Source organism: Canis aureus, chromosome 17 (genome assembly GCF_053574225.1).
Source record: "Canis aureus isolate CA01 chromosome 17, VMU_Caureus_v.1.0, whole genome shotgun sequence".
Taxonomy (NCBI): domain Eukaryota; kingdom Metazoa; phylum Chordata; class Mammalia; order Carnivora; family Canidae; genus Canis; species Canis aureus.
Window position 1 is genome coordinate 11,196,404 of NC_135627.1, and position 24,497 is coordinate 11,220,900.

The 24,497-nt window shown below is 34.4% G+C and overlaps 1 protein-coding gene across 8 annotated transcripts in view; it reads right to left on the reverse strand.

The window, feature by feature from the left end:
- Positions 1-24,497, reverse strand: part of PCCA (propionyl-CoA carboxylase subunit alpha) — a 461,536-nt gene that overhangs the window by 200,072 nt on the left and 236,967 nt on the right. For all 8 annotated transcript variants that reach the window (XM_077855069.1, XM_077855072.1, XM_077855071.1 and 5 more), the window contains 4 exons: positions 10,741-10,884; positions 8,990-9,064; positions 4,730-4,798; positions 3,107-3,182 (listed from right to left, as the gene is read on the reverse strand). In XM_077855069.1, the coding sequence (XP_077711195.1) occupies positions 3,107-3,182; positions 4,730-4,798; positions 8,990-9,064; positions 10,741-10,884 (364 nt within the window). The remainder of the gene's footprint in view (positions 1-3,106; positions 3,183-4,729; positions 4,799-8,989; positions 9,065-10,740; positions 10,885-24,497) is intronic.

The window sequence follows — 24,497 nt, forward strand, 5'->3', positions numbered from 1 at the left end:
TTTTTTTTTAATAGTTAAGGAAAAAAACAAGGAGAGAATGGAGGAAGAGCAAAGAGGAGGAGGAAGGAAAAGGAAGAAAGGGACAGAGGGAAAAAGCTTAGCAATTTAGGTGAAGAACATACAGGTGTGCAATGTACCATTCATTCAACTCTTCTCTAGGTTGAGAACACCTGAACACACAATACCCAATGAAAGCCCAGCCATCATGACAAACCCTTGAATGTTGTCTTGAGAAAATGATGCTGGTCATCACAGCTTCAGCATCTCCTGGTTTTTGATGTTCAGCTCTCCTGGCTGATCTCAGAGTTTCCTAGGTTTTCCCTCCTCCCCCTCTCACCACTTTGCTGTCCTGTGTAGTGATTTGGTAAGAGAAATTACTGCTGCCTACCCTCTACCCCCAACTAATAGTACTACATATGAGTTTCAAGTTTTATTATTGCAATAAAAGTGTTTTATTTGGCTTTTCTGAAAAAATAAATAGATTAATTAATTAAGATAAATTACATAAAAGGCCTGGGGGCAATGTATCCCCTCCCAGGGATATACTGGGGGAGGGGATATTTTTCTTTCCTCACCTCTGCATTTGATTCTTTGGAAGTAATGTGAGCACTGCCTTAGGACTTACAGGTGACTGTTGTGCTCCCTTTCCACCCATCTCAAATAAATGAATAAAATCTTGAAAAAGTAAAATAAAAATGTCTTAACTAGTAAATATATATAGTAAGTAAAGTGGTAAACATTCATTTAAATATAAAATATGAAAGTGTATTCTATAAATATGAAAGAATATTCCTTTCAGAAGCCAGAGTAGAATACAACACTAGTATTTTGACAAACTGCCCATATGCCATGCCACTATGTTATATCAAAGCTTAAATAGAGATGTGATTTGACAAAATATTCTTACTCAAATTCATGAATTTACTACTCAAGCTCATTAGAGCCAAACTCAAATTAACCAAAATCTAATAATTCAACCACAATAAAAATTACAAAGATACTGGATGGGGGGAGAATCGAGAGAAAACTCTTATAAATACTTTAAAGGCCTCTGGGAATAATATCCTAAGTGCTTTGTTTATGTCTATGTGTGTATGTAAACATACAGAGACAAACACATACCCAAATTAGGTCAATTCCAAACACACACTAAAGTAATATGTGAGGAATATTATTTCTAAGGAAAACAGACACCTCCAGGCCTACTTAACCAATATATAGAAAAAATATGTACTTGCCGCTTATGGTGGAACATGGCAGACTTTAAGAAAAAAAAAAGTAAATACTCCACAACTAAGGCTACAAAATAACTAGAGAATGAACTAGAAAGAATATAAAGGGGATTTTTCAAATGTATATATGCTTTGGATACTGATATAACTGATTTTTATTACATCTGAGTTCATTTGAGAGCTTCTGTTTTCCTTTCACTGACAATGGTAAATCATTAGCACATAAGATTAGATTCAATCACTGTTACTTGTTAGTGAACAAATGTTAAGAAGAGAAATAAAAGGAAATAGAGGGAAGAAATTTCTCCAGATCTAACAAGAGAAAAAAGTGAGGACTAGATGACTAGATGAAAATGAGTAGGAAAAGGAAGATATGTAAAAATAGTCACTAAGGTCCCTGCATGGCTCAGCCAATTAGGCATCTGACTCTTGATTTTGGCTCCGGTGGTGATCTCAGGCTCATTAGATCAAGCCCAGCAAAGAGCCTGCTTGGGACTCTCTCTCCCTCCTCCTCTGCTTCTTCCCCCAGCCCACCCAACCCCCCAATCCCCACCACTCACACTCTTGCTTTAAAAAAAAAAATTTTTTTTTTAAATTTCACTAAATTGTCCTAAGCCACTGCTGTACAGTTATATGAACTGTTTACTGCACAAAGGCACTGGGTCAAGGGTACAAGTAAGGGTTTGACATGCTCCATTACTAAGCTGGGCTGTCTTAGGGCTGGATGCACCCTAAGAACAGAGCACTTTCTATTTCAAACAAATTTATCTTGCCAAGCCTTCTGACCTACAGGCTGTGTCCACTTGAAGGGAATCCTTCTGAAATTGCATAAAGCTCTGTATGGGCTTGATGGAGACTATGTAATCATATTCCACCCACTGTTCTACCCCCTCAGCCTCGAAACTTTAGCCTCCCGGCTTCACTGTTTTACTAAGCCATGAGAAAAGAGAAAAACTATGCAGGGCAGTCCTTCATATGGAATGTTTTTAGACCCACACTATTGACTCATAACTCAAAGTGAACTTACATCTTACACTTTAAATTCAATGTTTATTCTGAAGTTGATGATAATTTGTTAAACTAAAATGAAATCTTTTCACGACTAATGAAAAGTTGCTAATACAATTTATAACATAATTTACTCCTTAAGGGGAGTAAGTACAACTTTGCTTCAATTATTTAAATAAAATGGCTGTGGGGCACCTGGCTGGCTCAATTGGTGAAGCATGCAACTCTTGATCTTGGGGTTATAAATTCAAGCTCACATTGGGTACACAGACTACTTAAAAATAAAATCTTTTATATATACATATAAAAATAAACTGGGTTGTTTCTAATTCAGTTATTGCTTTACATTCTAAAGGCTTATAGGATCACACTTTGTTTAGCATTAGAACTGACTTGTATATACGTGTGGTAACAAAATTGCATTTGCTAGAAGATATTTTATAATTTGCTCTTAAAGGCACAAAGAGCTATTCCCTCTACTCTCAAATTAGTCAACTATAGGTCACTATATTTTATATCTCCATACATTTTCAGATTTCACACTTCAAAATATAATCAACAAGGACAAAGACAATAAATAGTTAATTTTCTGTGCTCGTTAATAAAAAGCTTCAAAATACAGAACCATTTTCCATACAGTATGTAAAATACTAAGTGCTCATCTAGGAAGGCTCATGAATCAAAAAAGAAGAAAAAATACCTATTCTTAATTAGTATGTCGTTTAGTTCAAGTTTTTTCTGATTTCTATCTAAATATACAGTAAGCATATTTTCTACTGAATTCTCTAGCATATCTTCAAGCTGTTTTCCAGAATTGGACATCATGTCCAATGACGAATAACAAGACTCTAAATGTGTGTTTTTACCTCGTATAACATAGTTATCCAGTGCATCTTCCATTCTCTTCAGTGCCTCAGTTCTATCAGAACCATATGTGATCAGCTAAAAGTAAACAAACAAAAAACAATTTACATAGATAGTACCTATCAATCTAAAAGTCACACAATTCATCCTAATAAAAATCAGAATACTTCCTAACAGATTTCCCAGAACATCTTTTGAAACTTCACAGTGGTTCAGTTTATAATATAAAGCACAACAATTCGTATTTTTAAAACTCAATATGAAAATCAAGCTTTTTAAGACTTTTCTTCTACTTTCGCTATCACAGAAAAGAGCTACTTGAGATAACCAAGCAAAAAAATATCAAAAAAAAAAGGAAAGATATCAAATGTGAACATTATTTGAGATAGAATATGAACATCTGAGATAGTAAAGGATTAAGCAAGGTTTGGTTTTCCTCTCCTTACAAGAATGTAATTTCTAAGTCTGACACTCTGTTTAGCTAGCTTTTACACATAACACAGCACAGAAGCAAATCTAATTTTGATTAGAAAATCAAAAGGGTCTTTCTGTTCTATATGATTTTGTGACTATTTATAGGAATCTTAAACTGACAAATAAATATAAGCAATAAGCAACATTTTATTACTAATTTGCTTGCTAATAAGACCTTAACTAAAAAAAAAAAAAAAAAAAAAAAGACCTTAACTACTCATAAAATATTTTCCTGGTTATTACATTGGTCAATCTGTAATTGCAATTACTTTAGTACATTTCATCAGTTCCTCAGTATCAAGTCAGGTTGAAAATTTATTTGCAGGCTACATTTCTGAACAGAAATGTACTAATCAAAAATGGAACCACATCTGTTAAAATCAATCTATAATATTTTTGGGTTTTATTTTTTTTTTGGGGGGGGGGGTTATTTTTAAATAAAATTGCACTTCTCTGACAAAATACCTGAAGTTCATTTTAATAACATTACTGTAAAAACTTAAGTGAAAAAAGAAAAATGGTTTGCTTGCTTCAAGTACATAAGAAAGCTTACATATGAAATCTTACAATTCTAAAGCTCTTAAAAGATCTAAAAATTTAAGCAGCATTGTATTCCAGAAAGTCAAATTTCAAAAAGACAGGTGAGCAAAAAGACATACTCTTACATAAGATTTAATTATTGTGCAATCCCCACAAATAATTAGTGATTCATAAAATTGAAGAGAAATAGTAAAGAGTACTCCAAAAAACATGACGTAACACCCTGATTCCATGATGTGGCCTGCCATTCACACTTCCATCTCAGGCAATTTTCAGGAATGAACAAATAACTTAATTCATCCTCACTACATGGGCTGCATTGGAGCCACTGGTTAGGTATCTTTGTTACTGTTGGGAAAAGAGATCATCATTGGATTTGACTGGGGAAGAGCCACTACTGACTCCCTTAGGGAATGTTACAAAGTAACACGGTATTGAAATGTCTCAAGAGGAAGAAAATTTGCTCCTTTTCACTTTTCCATCAAAGCATAATTACTTGTTCAATTATAGCATGATTCAGAGAAAAACTCAACTTCGGATTTTTTTAATTAAATACTTCCACTGTCTCTTCAGAAGAAAAGTGAACAAAGCCATTAAGAAATCAAACTAACTTTTGAAATCATTGGATCATAATAGATGCTAATATCACTTCCTGGCTGGATGCCGCTGTCAACCCGGACCTGGAAAAAAGAAAGAAATGAAAGTAACTTCATATTGTGAAGATATTTTTCTCACAACAATTTTAATTTCCAAGGACCAGATGGATAATTTAATTTCAAGTAACATTTCAGCTTCCAAAAAACAGAAAAATGATCTAAACTATATAGAGACCAAATTATCTTGATCTGTTTGTATGTAGTATAAAGTATTTTTTGTTCTTCCACTAAACAAAGGAACTAAGAAACCTCAAAAAGTAACAATAGTAATACTTTATACATCACTATCCTGGGATGCATTTGTAGCTATTTGATGGTGTCTTCCAACTGAAGCATGGCATGAATGATGCCCCTTCTAGGCACACTCCCCACTGTACCCTTTCAAGAGCTCTAGGGAGGACCACAGTCAAGCTATGCAGCAGGACTCGGGAGTTCTGCTCATCAGCTCTACAGGAACACTGGTCCTGTGGCTTTCATGTCTGTAACACTTTCCTTTTTTGCCTTACCCTCTCAACTGTATAGCGTTTTTTCTCCGTTACTGTTAGTCCTCTGAGACTTTAATGTTTACACAGCTTTTCTCATAGCTTTGCTTTGTAAGGACACAGTCCCAATTAGAGTTCTGATTTTGTGATTTTCATGGGGAAAAAAATAGCACAAGTTCAAAATATTCTTTTGAAGAGCCTGATTGCTGTTAACCAGCCAACAAGTTAGTTAGTACATCGCTGATTCTTGTTTTCATCTCCCAGTTTGATACCAGCAGTAAGGCACAGAGGTTAGCCATGTAAAACTTTAAAAATGAGCAGTTCCTGAGGATGAAATATTTATTAAATTATTGTGCCTAAGTTTTGGAATCTGAAGTACTTAAAAGCTAATCAAAATACTTAAGACGTCAAGCATGTCCTAGGGATCTTGAAGATAGAGAATTTAATCGAAGCTGCTAGAACAGCAGGACTTTGACGCCCAACATTGTAAAGGGTTGGGAAGAGAAGAGCGGAGGCTCACATAGCTCTTCACCTGTGGGAAGAAGGCTTCCTAATAAACAGCAGCTCATCTGTCTGCAGCAAGGCAGAAAAAGGTCAACACAGCGGCTGTTAGGCCTTTAATATTTTAATTTAGGCAATTATCAAGGGACCACATGTAGAACCTCTTGTCTAGAATATCCACATGAGGGTATGATGATGGCTTTATTATATGGTGACATCAAAAGATAAAGCATAGTTTCGTTCTCTTAAAAAAAAAATCAAACTACTATTATTCTCTTTGTAAGGTTTTAGAAGATAACATTGTAACATACCCAGAGTGCTTTTATTTCTCTATTTGCAAACACAAAAGTATGGATATTTGTATTTACATTCACATTCATATATGAAAATCTTAATTTTAAATGAAAGTCACTCATCACATTTAAACACATCATGGCTTTCTATTTTCTGGAAACATACTTCAGTCCTATGAAATTCAGTGTTTATAAAAACTAGAAAAGAATTAATGGGACAGCTGTGAAAGCAATAAAACCATAATCTACCCTCTCCTCACATTTAAAGAGCTCCCAAATGGCAGCTGGCAACCAACTTACATAACAGAAAAGAGCCTTCTGAACTTGCATTTTCTTAATTTTAGTAAAAAAGTTAAAGAGCTTATTTTACCACCATGTATTATTATTTAAAACCAGATCACACTTGCTAAAGCTATGTTTCAAATTGAGACTGGTACAAATTCTAACATGTTTGACTTTAAATATATCTTATTTGCTACATAAACTGCTACAAGGCTAGTGTGGAACTCTGATGTCTAACTCACTGGTCAAATAGCATAGACAATAAAGATTATCTATTACATTCTTCTATAGTTTATAATTTAAAATTTTAGTTACCTTGAACACCACCATCCTAAAATTTAAGTTGCCTAGGGTTCTTAAATATAACTATGTCATCTACTAAAATTATGGTCATAGAAGGTATGTCATTTTAATTTAAAAATACATAGGATAAAATCAGGATGTATTATACATAATCAACATACATCTCTAATCAAATACATTTCATTAGTAAATCAACATTTCCAATTTAAAACTGTAACAAAGCATGAAGACTGTGACTTATAATTTCCTGCTTATGTAGCTCATTTCAAATACTCATTGGCTTTTTTTAAACAATGAATTAAAAGTCAAAATAAGTCGCCACTTCTTTATGGAAACAAAGGCTACATAAAAGAATATATTTTAGCTTTTGCACAAAACGCTTTAAGAATAAAGTCAAATGGAAATGTAACCAAATTTCTGAGAACAAAATTGCAGTCTGAAAATAACAAATTGATAAAATGTGGTAATCAAAGATTTTAAAAAATCTTCATCTATACCATATAAGTAAATTTTAGGCTTAAGGAAGCATGTGAGAAGTACAGCCTGTAAATTAACCCTCAAGTATGTATCTTGTGACCAAAAACAGTAATAGCCAAAAAGAGTTTCCCAAGTTAAAACTGACTGATCTAGTTAAAGAGGCAAGGAGGAAAAACCACCACCACCATTACCACCCAGGCACCTGTGTATGAGGATATCAAGCCATTGCTCAGAAACCTCTGGCATAATTTAAATGTCTTTCTTCTTTATCAACAGTGGACCGTGTGAAACTATCAGCCATCTCCCACCCTTCATGCTCTATTCGCCTCTCCCCCTCAGTCCAACTCCCAGCCCGCCATGTCTACCTGACAAGTGACAGCCCAATCTGATTAAATGCTTCCAAGGGAGGGGACTCGTGGGCCTCCATGACAGGCCAAAAGTGATCACCATGGAGATACATAATTACAGCTGTCAACGCATCTACTGTCCTGCTGACATCAATTTGATTGCTCCCAGCAATAATGATAGACAAAGCTTGGTGTGCACTCTCCCGCACCCAATCACTTTATCTATTCTTTGGTCCATTTAGCTGACATGCAACATTCACACAAGCAAATAACAGCAGTAAGCAGAACGTTTAAGGCATTTTAATTGTTTTTTCTTTCTGTGGATGGCTCACAACCACAAATGTTATTACATAAAACTCCTGCTGCAGCATTAATTGAAGAAAGATTTGGTGGGACAAAGACTGTAGGGGGTATAGTTTGTCCATTATCACTTGTACTTTCAACAGGTCTCACGTTTGAAAATTGCAAATTGCAAAAACTTGCGAGGGCAAAATATTTGACATCCTGTTAGCTATTACAACATGGTGAAAACTTCTAACAACTAGAGTAATCATTATGAATTCTTATTTAATACTTTTTTGTTTGATTAAAAAAATGTTTAGATATGTCCCTATGACACTTGTTTTCTCATCTGCTATTTAACGTCACATAATGCCTGTTAAATCTTTACAATCTTTTTTCTGCCTTCAGGCTTTGAACACAGCATGCGGTCTCCCAGCCTAGAAAGGGTCAAGTCTCTTCAGAATGCATATGGGCAAAAACAATTTAAAAAGTGAAATAAATCATATATCCAATAACATCTTCAAATTTAGAATTCTTCCTATAATCTTTCATCATCTTCATGCCAGTAATCAAACTGAATAATCATATTCACAGATGGTACAGCCTTGTCATCCACTAGTTAACATAATGTCATATATATATGCACTTATTACCTTGATTAAGAAAAAGGGTATGTCCTTGTTCTTTTGTGCAGTAAAAACTATTTAAAGAACAGCTATTAAATACAGAAGAACTATGAACTAAGTGGACAGTGATCACTTTTCTTTAACTGGTGGAAATATGTACTTCTTAAAGTCCACGACACTTGATAGAATGAGGCACTTTGTTTTCCTTAATCCGTTTCAATTAAGGGGCTGACTTTGCACTTGAATTTTTAACATCTGACTATACAGGGACTCTGGGTTAGATTTACTGAAAAGATTTAAGTGTAATACAGTAAAATCATTTCCCATTCTTAGAATTCTGTGATCTTTTTCATTAGAATTTTCAAAAGAATTGGGAACATTGTAAACTATTAATTATTTACAAGTCAGATGTCTCTGGACTCCCCCTATTGAGTAAATTCTGACTTTCCTACATATCACAAAGTACAAAATATTAAACAAAACAAAACCAAAAACCTGTCATTCCCCAGGAATTTAGCTTGTCCTTCAATTTACACCCTTTAGTGTTGATATGCATAACATAAAAGTATGACATAAATCAAGGTTTTAACCCCTCACTTGGTATTACAGCTTAATGACTTACACCAGGTAGATGTATCGGTTCTTGGTACTGAGACAATCTCCCAATGGATGGTAAACCAAAAGACTTGTAGGGGTCCTGGAAGTTCAAAGGAAAGGAAGCACAGTCTTTGAAATATAAATCAGCAAACTAAGGTCAAATATTTATACAATGAAGAAGCATTTATAGATCTATTTTCAACATACAATATTTACCAAATCACATATTTCAGAAATTATTGTTGTATACTCATTCTAGACTACTTAGAAAAGTATTTAAAAATCAAACAGAACTGTAAGCAGAATTTAGCCTGACCTTAGTCAAACTTTATTGAAATTGGTAAAATTCCAACATTTTATAAATCTTCTTAGAATGCCTTGAACAAAAATAAAATAACCTAGGCGCTACATCAAAACATCCTCAAGTTCAGAACAACAACTGTAGTGCACTAAAGATATTTTTCTTACTCTCAAAAAACAGTACACATATGGTAAAATTGGAGAATTGTGGCTCTTCAAATAAAGACCTGAAAGAAACTTTATGTGCTATTAGATATGTGCTCTATTTGTAAATATCTTAGATCATCAGAATAAATACTAAATAAGTTCAGTGTCATAACAATACCACTTAAAATATAATAAAAAGCAAATATAACCAAGCCAAGTATATTCTTAAGATCCTTAAAACATTTCAAAACAACTTCCAGTATTCTTAAACAGGTATTTTTAATTTACTTTTTGTTTCGACAAACTTAAAATGTCAAAAGTAAAAGATAGTATAAATGTTTCCTTGAATTGTTTATTTTTTTGAATTGTTTTAGTCATTCAAAAAAAGCATTTTCAGATGTTAACTGCTTTATTATCTGATTAATATAGTTATAAAATAGTATAAAAGTAACAGACTGATACTTTAGGAGTAAAATCCATGATTAAAATTATGAATGAAAGCTTTGCAATTTAAATTTTAATTCCTACTTTCATATAAGCCTAAGAGATAAAATTATTAGAAAATAAACTAGCAAAAAATTTAAGTATCAAATTAACAACTCATGTGTACTCAGGATAGGCTCTAAAAAAAAAAAGCACAAAACAAACAAAAACACAGAAATAAATGCTTCTGTTTATTTCAAATATGATTTGAAAACAAGCAAACAAAACGAAAACCATGGTCCATTCAAGCATATTGAATATTTAACAAAAGCAGGAAAAATTAACGAATGCTTTGTTTCCCCTTAAACTGACTGGTAGCTATTTTTCCCATCCAAAAAAAAAAAAAAAACAAAAAACAAAAAACAAAAAAAAAAAAAAAAAACATGGAACTTAATTTAACTCAATCTTTTAACACTAACTTGAATTACATCAAAATTGTCTAATTTGGGATCCCTGGGTGGCGCAGCAGTTTGGAGCCTGCCTTTGGCCCAGGGTGCGATCCTGGAGACCCGGGATCGAATCCCACGTCGGGCTCCCAGTGCATGGAGCCTGCTTCTCCCTCTGCCTGAGTCTCTGTCTCTCTCTCTCTCTTTCTCTCTCTCTCTGTGTGTGTGTGTGACTGTCATAAATAAATAAAAAAAATTAAAAAAAAAAAAGAGAGGAGAGAGAGGCACTTAATCTTTGAAAAAAAAATGTCCAATTTTTGTTCATGTTGAATTCTGTATTACATAAGCATACACTCGACACTGGTTATGAAATCCTAACTTTACCTTCTGTTTAGCTCTACCTGGTCCCATGACTTGGGGACACAATCACCATCCTTCCTCTCAACATCATTCATTTTACCTCAGCATAAACCCGACATTCAACTGCCCAGCCATTGATGGGAATATCAGCTTGTCTGTGCCTGAGAGGGTAACCCTTGGCAACACGGATCATTTCTTGGACTAGGTCCAGGCCAGTAATACATTCTGTGACAGGATGCTCAACCTGCAAGACCAATATGTGCCAATCAATAGGTGTAGGAAAAGGTAAATAAACAGAAATAAGCAAGAACAAGTTCAATAACTTCTGGGTAAAATGAGGTCAATTATATTTAACATTAAATCACTTTTAACTAAGAAACTAAGAGAATAAAATTAAACACAATCTCATACAAGGTACGATTTTTTTTAAATACCTAAAAAGTATTTGTAAACTATCTATATTACTTGTCTGTTTTAATTAGATGTCATCAAGCAATGTTTAACACTTTCAATTTAGAAACAACTTCTCATCTGAAAATTACATATTTAGCTGCAATCCTCCGTATGGCTGATAATCAACCTATTCTGCTACACTTAGCATGGCATCCACAGAGGCAGCTTATGATTTTCCAAAGCACTAGGCTAGCCTAGTCTCACCCACTCTCATGCTTTCACTAACCTGTCCTGACAAGCAACCAGATTAGCGTACTCTTTCATCAATGCAGTGTAGCAGAAAGGAGCAGATGGATCCTGCAGGTTGTTTTCCCTTCAGACTTACATGAGGAGTGCTTAGCATGCACAATAGCAAACCTGAGCCAGTGAAATCACTCTGCTCTCTCAGCAAATTGCTGATAACTACTTTGGATGATGCTGTCATGGGGATCCCTGGCCTTCCACACTCATACATGAGATACACATGTACAAAAACATGCACCAACATATAGGGATATTAACAGGGATACACATCATTATGAATTTGGTCACATACAATTTCCTAAACTTAACAAAGCTAAAATAAACCACTCATGGCACTGATAAAGAGCAGATGATCTTTCATCGAAATCCCTGAATAAGTTTTAGAAATGTAAATAGAAGTTTGGCCGCATCTGCTGCTTTAATGCCAATTTCTTTTCTCATAAAAATTAAGCATGTTCTAAATGCACTTCATAATAGTTCCTTTATCATGACATGTCTAATTTCGTACACTCTGACACGGGAAAAGGTCAACGAACAAACGAATTGTCTTCCCATCTTCAACTACACTAATTGAAGGACAGGACTTAAGTCATTATAATAATCTTGAAGCTTATCATAAGCAGACAATGCCATGGTCTTAAAAAAAAAAAAGCTCTGTAAAAATAAACAGATGGCATCCATAATTAGCTCTCTGTGTGTTATGAGTTTGTTTACAGTTTCAACAACATTTTAAGACATTTTGACATAATTTTAATGACAAATCATCACTAAAATAAGCATCTACCCTTTGTAAAATAAATGTGACACTAAATAAAGATCTTACTAGATAGTTCAAAAAATAAATTTTTGAAAGCAAGCTATGGTTTTTTGAGAAACAAGATTCTATATGACAAATATAACAAGAAAGGAACAAGTGTAAAGCCCATCTCTTGTTAGAAACGAATTTCATTTGAGAAACCAACTTACCACTCTAGTCAAAGTGAGCCTACTGTGTGCCAAGGGCTTTAAATCAATACTATTCACATACCTTGTTAGATGAGAAAACAATTTTAAAAGTTAAGTGAATGATTTAACTTCCTCCTTCTATGTCTAGTCCCCAGGAAAGTAAACACTATATACTAGGCAAATAAATAAATGTTGTATGAATAAATAAGCAGCAAATCCAGAGCCACATCTATAGTAAATGGCAGAGGCAGGGTTGGAATTTGGGTCACTCCAGGGATGGTACGACCTTCCTATTCTCTTCATGGAAAAATGTATATAAAAACATGTAGTAAATTAGGGTGCCCGGCTGGCTCAGTCATTGGAGCATGTGACTCTTGATCTTGGGGTCATGAGTTCAAGCCCCACATAAGGTATAGAGATTAGTTAAAAAAGTGTAGTAAAACATAAACAACTACATAATTATGAGCCGTTGTCTTCTATAAACCACAGTATTATGAAAGTTTAAAGATATGAATTCATAAAAAAAAAAAAAAGATATGAATTCATTTAGGCTCTGTTTTACCTTGGAAGTCTTCTCTGTAACTAAATGTGTAAGAAAAAAGTATATTCGACCCATACTGAATGGAATCCAAAAATGGACCCACTTTACTGCAACTTAGAATTATAAAACAGAAACAGCCCATTTTACTAAATTAGTAAGCTACTAGCATTTCAAACTAAAATAATTAAGTAAATAACTAGAATAATAACTAGCTGCCAAAGGCAAAATAATTACTTACAGAATTTAAAAATATATCCATTTAGGGTCCAAAAATTATTCAAGAAGTCTTTCTAAACACATTTTAATAGAATTCTGAAGTTATTCAATTTTTTGTGTGAAGCATTTCCTCTAGATTTTGTATTATATTACCAGGAATCTTGTAGGCGTAACATCTTTTCAATAACCATGTATAGCCCCATTTCTGAGAACTAGGAAACAGGTCCCCTTTGCAAGTCAAGCTCAATACTTAAGAGATCAAAACAGAGATACACAAAGAGACAAAACAGCTCCCAGGCCAAAGTATAATTCAACACACGTTTTAAAAATACCTTTAAAAGGAGAGGGGAAAAAAAAAAAAAAGAAAGGAAAAGAGAAGGGAAGGGAGGGAGGGAGGATCAATGGAAAGTGAAGGTAGCTACGTGGAATGAAAGGTTATACAAAGAAAGAGTCAGACTGGTATCTGGTAGGCTGACGAGTTCGTCTTGTTCCACGAGAAGGAAAATCTACACAAGTCTAATGCCAATAAATATATATTCTGAGGGCTGTTATATGAAAGGAAAACAAAGCAAGGCTTCCGTGTCACTTCTATTTAGAAAACACTGACTTTAACTATATTAAACATGTTATTTTATGAAAGACTCCTCAGACTCACTCATCTGTGACCATGCTTTGGGATCCTCAGTAGGAGGCTATCGCATGGTGTTTATACTTAACCACATCTCCTTTTGCAGGATATCCTTATAGGTTCAGAATTCCATGGAACACACTTTTAGAAACAATGCCTTAAACATTCAAAATACAAAACTGAATTCCTTTATTGTGACTATCCTCATCAAACAAGTTTTTGAGAACCCATATTCATAAATAATTGGGTTTTTTTACCTCACTGAAATGGGTGCTAGAAGCATATGAATAAGGGATACACCAAATAGTATGATTCTGCATTTCAAGATCAGTATATTGACATTCTAATAGGTAAATCTTATGATTTAGTCAACAAAAGATCAAACTCCCACCCCACCCACCAACCCACCCCCCCAAAAAAAAGAAAAAAAAAAACACACACACATGCCAAAAAGAAAACAAAAAAAGCCCAAAACCAGTCAGAATTTCTGAATTCTCAAATTTCCAGTTGGGATCAGTGAGACAGTGTGCATTCAGCAGTGTCTATCAGTAGCTAATAAATCAGTCTGTACTGGCAATGCCTCTATCACTCCATGAATGTTTTGTTCAAACAGGTACAAACAACTATAATCATGAAATGTCATATTATGGAACATAATCACACACAATCATGCTACAGTGAGTATACACAGTTCTATATGCCTATATTAGACAGTGGCAAATATCCAACTTTTTATTAATCTCCTAGCTATTTTCATTTAGTTTTGTCTTCTTGATCACCACCAAGCTGTCACTAATGTCAGTGCCTAAACCTCTTGCCATTATTTTCAAATGTATTTGTTGCTTTAAGCATATTTCCTAAAAAAATAAATAAATAACTGAGTTCATCAAATGCAACAGTAAGGTAAATTTGGTTTTGCTTTAACTTTGCGTTCTCAATGTATCAAACTTCAATACTTCAATACTGACGAACTTAGAAAAACAAATCTTCCTGGCATTGTGTCTGCCATTGCCACTGTAATTTGTAGCCTTACTCTTCATTAAATACAAACTTAAATACAAACTAGGAAGTATCTAAAACTAGTGGTCGAAAGTATAATGAGGTATTTCCAGTCTCAAAGTATCTTCCTATTAGATGCCTTATTGACAACAAAGGGAAAAGTAGTAACTCTATAGCAAAGAAATGCAAAAGACACCACCTTAACGATGCCAACCTCAGCAATAATGGGATAAGCAGACATCATGTTTCTCTTACATGGTACTCAGAGAAGGACAATACACCTTCTGTAGTATACTTGCCAATGTGCAGAGCCTCAATATAGCCATGAGAAAACGGACAAATGCAAAACAAGAGATGTTCTATAAAGTAAAGGGCTTGTGCTCATGAATAAAAGTAAAGGCCACAATTGACCAAAAAAAATAAGATTAAGGGACTGTTCTAGATGGAAAGAATGAGGTAAGACAAGTAAATGTAATGTAGATCCCAAACCAGAAAAGGTGTTTCTTTTACTATAAAAGATTAATGGAACAACTGGTGAAATCTGAATATGACCTCTAGACTGAATGATACATAACATATAAATGTTAACATCCTGATACTGCTAATGGTACTGTGATAATGTAAGAGTTTTCTTGTTTTTAGGAAATACTCCTTTAGGAGTAAAGGGACACCAGGCCTGCAATTTACTCTTAAATGTTTCAGGTAAAGAAGACAGATTTAGATACACAGATACCAAAAAAAAAAAAAAAAAAGGATAATGCAAATGTAAATGTCAGAACATTTTTGTAACACTTTGTAATTTTTCTGTACATTTGAAATAATTTCACATAAAAGTTAATAGAAATTAAAGCAACATCACTAGAGTTTGTTTTTAAATAATAAAATATTATTAAAATAAAGATTTCTAATTTGATCAACATCTTCTCTATAATCAAAATTCACTGTGTTAAATAAAAATAACCAGCAGCAGATAGGTTGTTCAATAGGTTTTCTCTGACCTAAACTTTTACATATTATGTGTCTATTTACCAATAGTTCCTAAGATTTTAAGCACAAGTAACTAGATGACAGGCAATTTTTCCTCCAGGTGAGTGAGATGCAGGCAAATTCTTATTATACACTTAAGTTATCTTCAAATGAAAGTTAACACTGAGGGAAGTTCCAAAGAAAAAAAGGCACAGAAAGTGTAGAAAGAATTCAGATGGAACAAGTGTGTTTAAACTTGGCCACTGACAGAAGGAGAGCAATGAGAAATATTTGAGATTCCTTAAATGGAGGAATATTTGGCTGTAACTGTCAGCTGGTGAATGGTGGCCCAATTGCCTAATCAAAGCAGAAGCTGCCCCCAAAGGTAGAAAACCCAACAAACATGCTGTAACACCTAAATAACACTGAAACTTACAAAATCTTTCCATATGCATGAACTTGTTCCTCAATACTCCATTGCCATTTTATAAAGAAGGCATATGAGATACAAACAAGAGGTATATAGAGAGTGAAAATTAAGAAAATCTAATATTCAAATAATGTTATTTTAAATTCATATAATTCTAGGGAACATCTTAAATACATCGAGTCTAAATGACAAATATTACAAGGCTTGGTTTGTCAAAGCTATCTTTGATGAGCAGAACTTGTTCAATTCAACAAAGCAGTTTAGGTGTGATTACCTGTTGAATTATGAGGAAATTGAGTTTCATAATAGTTTTTGGCATAACAGGTCTAGATTCAGTTTGTTGTTATTCCAGCCTAAAAGGATAACTGATGCCATTATTTTTGGTTCTGCTCTTACGGTTCAAAGAGCTGCTTTGTCCAGAACAGAATCTAACATATATCTATTAAAATTCTGAAGCTCTACCTCCTGAGAATACAGGATTTCAAAATAAAGATCTAAAGTTATTAGATTTTGATCCACAGGACTCAAAGATAAAAAGCACGTTGGGAAATAGGCCCCAACACACAACTCCTGTAAACTCACCTTGAAAATAATGGCCATGTTCAAGCGTGGCAGTGAAAACTGAATAGATTCTATTATAGAGCTTCCCTGTTGACCACAACACAAATAACCAGATGAAGAAAGGACAAGGGAACTGTTACGGGCTGAACTGTGCCCTCTAATACATATGTTTAAGCCCTAACCCCTTAGTACCTCAGAATATGACTGTATTTGGAGATGGGGTCTTTAAAGAGGCAATTAAATTAAAATGAGGTCATTAGGATGGGCCCTAACCCAACATGACTAATGTCCTTAAAAGAAGAGATTAGGACACAGACAACACACAGCAGAGAAGACAGACCATGAGAAGACACAGGGAGACATAATGGCCATCTGCAGGCCAAAATGAGAGGCCTCCAGGAGAAACCAACTCTGCAAACATCTTCATTTTAGACTCGTTCTAGTCTCCAGAACTGTGAGAAAATAAATTTCTGTTGGTTAAGCCACTCTGTCTGTGGTATGCTGTTACGACAGCTATAGGAAACTAATACAGGAACAAATTTGTAAAATTAAAATCTAGGGAAGAGTCTAGAACTCAAAGATACCAAAATAGTTTATAACATGCTTTAAAACAAAAACCTAACTGAAAGTATCTGACAAGTTTACCTCTTCACGTCTGTGTAATAAAAAACTTCTTTCCTTTAAACTTTCTAATTAGACTCAATAAATATTAAGGGAAAGTATAATACACCCTACTTTATATTCTCAGTTTCTTAGGAGACTAATTTCAAATATTCCAGAACACCCCAGTTCTGGCTTACTTAAGCCATTTTGAGAATCTTAGCCTCTAGGACGTTAAAAATAATCAAAAAGGTCAACTTCTACCTAAATCTAAAAATGTCCCTTTTGGCAATAAGGTGGTTTTACAAATTAGACACAAATCCATTTCCCTGTAATTTTTCCTAATTCCACCAATTATTCTTTCAATCAGTATTTGAACTCCAAAAAAGACCAAACTCTTTTACTATGGATAATCCTGAATATTTTTAAAATCCAAAACTGCTCTGAAATTCGAACATGATATTTGTTCAGTTACAGTCAACTCTTAGAAACCAGAATTTAGGTTGCAATAATTCTTAATTTTTAAAAAAATGAAATAGTAAAAGGTAAGAGTTTCTTAAATCTTCCTGGAATATAAAGATCCCACATGGTACAGGATTATCTCATAGGAGATGGGGGGCATCTGGTCTCCATAGAATTTCAACAATTCCACTGCACTTTTTCTGTCATCCCATTGCAAAAGCACATTCTTTCTTCACTGTAGCAATCATATATAAGCAACTGACTATGGTCTAACAACAGTGGGAAATTTAGCTCTCTGTTCTTAAGGATATGGCTGACCATGCTTCGGCATTAACTACTAGGCTATTTCTTTCTACTTAAAAGTGTTCCAACTCTTATAATCTTTGTAGACTACATAAAGGCTGTTTTTCCAAAGAATTAAAACCTAGTCATAACCTACATTTAGAAATTAATAATTATACACACAAACTTGGAAAGGTATATTCAGGGTCTTAACATTAATCTCAGTACGAGAGACTAAGCAGAAATAGCTTATGAATTTAACACTTCTCCCATCAGTTTCATTTTTAGGAGATTTCCATCTCCATTTTTCTCTAGACTCTTACACAAACACTCTTACGATAAAAAGTGGCTTTTAAAGTGGTTTATTGCAAGCATGTTTGTTCATTTATAACAATAATTTTGCAGTTAACCGACAGAAGAATAAAGTTATTAATTTGTAGCTCAGTTTGCCATCTGAAAAAAATTGACTACTGACAAGCTTCACTAACGACAACAGTACAGTTAACATGTTAACCAATATTTAACAAACATAGCATGTGGAATATTAATGGTGACATGCTTATAGTCAGGAAGAAGAATGAGTGCTTAGTCTAAACCAGGCACTTTTCTGAGCATTTTAAATGTATTAATAGCTCAGTTAATGCTCACAATCCTATTAAAAATTACTCTTTATTGATAAAGACAATGAAGCATAGCGAAGTTTAAGAATTTCCATACAGTCATACAACTAGGAAGGCATAGAGCTAGGATTTACTTGCATTAAGTCAAAATAGTGGATGGTCGCAATTAACTAAAACAATGACTAGAAAACTTCTGTCTTAAAAAAATAAAATAAATAAATAAAAAATAAAAAAGTTCTGTTTTAGTCAGCTCTAGTTGTTCTGAACCATTCTAGGGTCTAGAACTTCACTAAATTTCTCCCTAGAAAAGCATGTATCCAATTTCAGAGGGTCCACAGACTTGCGAAGCTCATTAATGCAATCCAGATAAACCTGGTTAAATATTTCTGCTCTGGGAAAATGGCAAAACTAGTATGGTTCACCACCTCTCCAATCCAAATCCCACAGTCTCTATCCCCCAGAGTCTGTGAGCACCACAGGATATTGCAAATAGTGACATCTGGGGAAAAGTGAGAGCCAATAGCAAGTAATGGGCTCTTGTCTCTCATGGGTTGGGGGAAACCCAGAGGCTAGCTTCAGGTATCTCCAGGGAAAGGTGTGAAAGAAGAGGTCAGGGAGACAGCTTGGCCTGCAGAGATCCATGCAGCCTGAAAACAAACTCACTAAAGGCTCAAAAGAGTCCCTGGTCACTTTCCTAAGAAGTTCAAGGAGTCAATAAATATTAGCTAGGTTCTACCCTTGAGATGAAGGCCGTGCAAGGAGATACATGCTCTTCCTGACTTCAGGAGTAGATACGGTTACATCTGCAACCACTTGAAGGTCTGCTGCCACTCTGAACATTACAACAAACAGCACTTAGTACTGATCTCAAAATCAACTACAGTAAAACCACGGCAGGTGGCTTATCCCCAGAGACAGGGCAAGCATTCAGAATAATGACTATAGACACGAAGAGAAACAGAGCAGTTGAGGAATGGGGTGGGGGAGACACAACACACAAAACATCCAAAAAGCAATAGGGCACCTGAAAACTTCAAGAGCAGCAATACATACACACATACCCCCACACAGAAGGAGACTTTCCAGGATAAAATAACATGATTTCCCAATTATGCAGATTTAGTACTTTAAGGAAAAGATGATCGCCATTAAAACTCAAATTAGTAGCCTGGAAGAGCAACATAAAGAATGAATAGCAAAAAACAGAACACAAATAAAAAATGAGAGTAATCATGAGGAAAAAGACTCAAGCTTCAGTGTATGCCCAATACACCTAGCCCACAATAAAAGGAGTTCCCAAAGGAGAAAATGAGTAGGTGAGAAAAGGAAACATTTAACAGAAGAAACTTTCTCTGGAATGAAGAAACAATTAAATCTGTACACTTCAAAGAACACACAGAGTAAAAGGCAGAATCTATGGACATAAATACATATCTAGGCATGTTCTGGTGGAGGAAAAAAAAAATCCCAGTTCCAATGATCAAGAGGAAACTGGGCTACCTTTCAGACAGCAAGATTATATTACATATAATGGAAGACAAATCAGAATGACTTCAGACTTAATACCAGAAACCAGACAACAGCACAGGGTATTTACTATGGAAATCCAAGAATCCTAGACTCAAAATATCATTCCCCTTCAGGCTAAAGAAATGTATTTAGGATGTGGCATTTCTAAGCATAGCCTCCATATGTTCCAGCTGAGGAAACATCATGAAAAAATGCTCTAATGAAATTAATAAACTAGGGCAGAAATCTCAAAGAAGGGAAAGACAGAGAAGATAGAGAAATGAGAAAACTGTGTACACACAAACTAAAAGCAAGTCTGGAAACAGAAGAGTTCAACAGCAAGTGAAAACCAAATATAGCCTAGAAGCATAAGATTATTCATGTTGCCAAGTTGGGGCAATCAGCTATATTCTATTTACAAGTATTAATGGAGAAAATACCCAACTCAACAGGAAGATGAACATAAATAAAATCTTAAAAGAGAGGATTTCCAATCTACCAATGGGAAACAACAGGAATAATTAGCAATTTAATTCAAGCAACATATAAAAAGGGGGAAAACAAGGGGGAAAATGGGATACAAATAAAGATGAAATAAGATCAAGTATTTAAAATTAGAAGAACTAAATTTTCATACTCAAAGAGTGTCAGATTGGGTTTTTTAATTTAAACTTAAAAAAAAAAACAAGTGACAAGAAGGCTTCAAAATAAAACAAAAGGCAAATAAAAGAAAAAGAAGCAGATGCAACATAATATGAGTTGAGGTGGAATTTAAAATTAAAATCTTTTAACAAAATAAAGATATTATGTAATGACAAAAGGCACAGGATTCATGTAGAATAGTCAGAAACCTATATGGCAAATTATTTTATAAGTAAATATGCAAAATAAACAACATTTAAAATGCAAAGAAAACATAATGAATATATGTGTACACTTAAATATTAATAAACAAAATTTAAAAAAATAAACAAAATCATATGTCTGAGATTTTTGTTAAAATACTCCAGCTAAAAATAGAAGTAAGGAAAAGAAGATATCCACAAAACAATACTTGGCAAAGTAAACACAAAGCTAGGTTACAGATTCATGAGACTTTACCAGACCACTTTTGCTGATGCTACTCTTAGCACATCTGTATGTTTGAAGATTACCATGCATAAGGGAGACAGAAAAACTGACACATGGAGGGAGGAAGATAAAGAAGGAAGACAGGAAAGGGAGGGGGAAGGAAAGAAATAAAAAAGAAGGAAAGAGACAAAGAAGTTTTGAATGCAAGAATTTTTAAGGCAGTGAAACTACTCTACATGATGCATGGTGGATACAGGTTCTTACACATTTGTGAAAACCCACAGGATGTACAACACCAAGAGTGAACCCTAATGTAAACTATGAACTTCAGTTACTAACAATGTATCAACACTGGTTCATCAATTGTAATGAATATGCCATACTAATACGACATATTACTAGTAGGGGAATTGAGAGTGGATGGATAAAGGTGTATATGGAAACTCTGTACTCACTACTTATTCTTCTGTAAATCTAAAACTGCTCAAAAATAAAATCTATTTTTAAAAATTATGAAAAAACCCATGTTTCTTTTTCTAAGTCAAATAGATCCAATTAAAAAAAGAAATCTAAAGGAATATGAATACAATTAATAATCTTCAAAAACCTTGATTTTGAATAGATCGTATTACCTCAAAAATACTAAAAGTCTACCACAGAAGGAATCAACATGATGTTTAAAGATCTACAACTGAGAAAGATACCAGTACAAATGGATTCACATCTGAATTTTAATATTTAAGGAACAGATAATGCCTATTATTACCTGTACAATATTCCCACAGATAGTTTCAAAAAACACATATTATTCAAACGTGGTAAAGACAGTATTTTATTTTATTTTATTTTTTGAAGATTTTATTTATTTATTCATAGAGACACAGAGAGAGAGAGAGAGGCAGAGACACAGGCAGAGGGAGAAACAGGCTCCATGCAGAGAGCCTGACGTGGGACTCGATCCAGGGTCTCCAGGATCACGTCCTGGGCTGCAGGTGGCGCTAAACCGCTGCGCCACCGGGGCTGCCCTAAAGACAGTATTTTAAAAGTAAAAATTAGAAATCATTGTATTAGCACACAAATCTAGTAGAATAATGAAATGAAAATCATTACGTCCAATTAAAATTTATTCCAAGAATGTAAAGCAAAAGTATAAAAAAAAAACCTGTAATATTAATGAACTAAGATAAAAGCTATTTTTCCTTACTAGTAATTGGTAGGTCACTAGCAGTTTTGGTCACAATCAGAGACAAAGATAAGATTGTACAAATTTCTAGATGGAGAAAAAAAACTTTAAACAGAATCAGAATACATCTCAATATCTAAAGTCAAAACTAAAAGAAAGCAACAAAAAAAATAAATAAAAATAAAGCCTTCAAGATGCGAAGAGAAAGTTACTTCCAATCCAAAATTCTATACTCTAAATGCTAGAAGAAAATTTAGGAGAAAGTCCTTATGATCTTAGGTTAGACAAAGATTTCTTAAGTACAACACCAAAAACACAATCCATAAATGGAAAAAAGAAAGGTAAATTGGGCTTTAGCAATAAAAAAACTTTTGTTTCAGTCTTTCAGCCAGAACCCCCTTCTTCCAATAATTAGACAAAGTGACCAACACAAAGGGAAAGATGAGAGGTACCACAATATGTTCTCTGGGCCTTTTAGAAAACATGAAGTTGCTCCTTTGGCCACATACATGCAAATCTACGAGAAAGGTGATATTGTGGACACCAAGGGAATGGGCACTGTTCAAACAGGAATACCCCACAAATGTTACCATGGCAAAACTGGAAGAGTCTACATCATTACTTAGCATGCTGTGGGCATTGTTGTAAATAAACAGGTTAAGGGCAAGATTCTTGCCAAGAGAATTAATGTACACATTGAGCATATTAAACACTCAAAGGGTCGAGACAGCTTCCTGAAGCGTGTGAAGGAAAATGATCAGAAAAAGAAGGAAGCCAAAGAGAAAGGTACATGGGTTCAACTGAAGTGCCAGCCTTCCCCAGCGAGAGAAGCACAAATTATGAGAACCAATGGAAAAGAGCCTGAACTGCTGGAACCCATTCCCTATGAATTCATGGCATGATAAATGTAAAGAAAATGAAAGACCTCAAGGAGTGATTGAGGAGTGCCTTTCCCTGTGGTGCACTGAGGAGTGGAGCCCCAAGCTTTCAGCTCCATTTTCACTTTCATCTTCTAAAGCTACACTGAAAGGCTTCAAGGGAACAAAGCCAACACAGAACAATTCAGAGCGATTACTTAGCCTGGACCCCTGGCAAGGGTGGTACAGTCTCACCAAGGGAAAAGATATCTGAGAATCAGCATAACAGGTCCCTCCCCCAGAAGATCAGCAAGAACATCAGCTAAGACCAAGTTAACCAATCACAGAGAATTGCAAAAGTCCAGAACTAGGAGAAAATAATATATAGAATTCATGGGTTTTTTTCCCCACAATTCTTTAGTCTTTTAATTTTCTCTTTCTTTTTCCAACAAATTTCTTATTTTATCAACTCTTTTTTTGAGACGCCTGGGTGGCTCAAACATCTGCCTTCAGCTCAGGTCAGGATCCTGGGTCCTGGGATTGAGCCTCACATTCGGCTCCCTGATCAGCAGGGAGCCTGCTTCCCCCTCACCCTCTCCCCTCTGCTTCTGCATGCTCACATGCTCACTCTCTCTCACGTGCTCTCAAATAAAATCTTTTGAAAAAAATAAGTTCTAAAAAACTCCTTTTTAAAAATCTTAATTTTCATCTTTACAGTTAAATTCTATCAATAGTTTTTTTGTACATATATAAGTTTTTCTTTCTTTACAATTTTGAGATATAGTTTATCAAACCAACCAAAATATACTCAGGGTATAGTGTATTGCTCTGTTCTGTTCACCTGTTTATATTCCTCTCTTTTTGACTTTTAATTTTCATTTTTGCAGTTACATTCTATCTTTTCATTATATTTAATTATATTTTTATACATATATAAGTATATGTATAATATACTTCTTTCTTTTTAATTCTGGGATCTAGTTTTCTAACCACCAGTCCAAAATACAGACAGGATCCAGTGGATTGTTCTGTCCACCTGTCTGATTATATTCTTTTTTGTTTTCAGTTTGAGGTCTCTTCTGATTTGTTTACTGTATATTTCTCTGGGGTCACTGTGGCTACATTAGTATTTTGTTCTCTCATTCACCTATTCTACTCTGAACAGAATGACAAGACAGAAAAAACCTCAAAAAAGAGATTAAGAGGCAGTAATGACTGCAAGGGACTAATCAGTATAAACATAAGTAAGATGTCAGAATTAGAGTTCGGAGTAACGATTATAAAGATACTA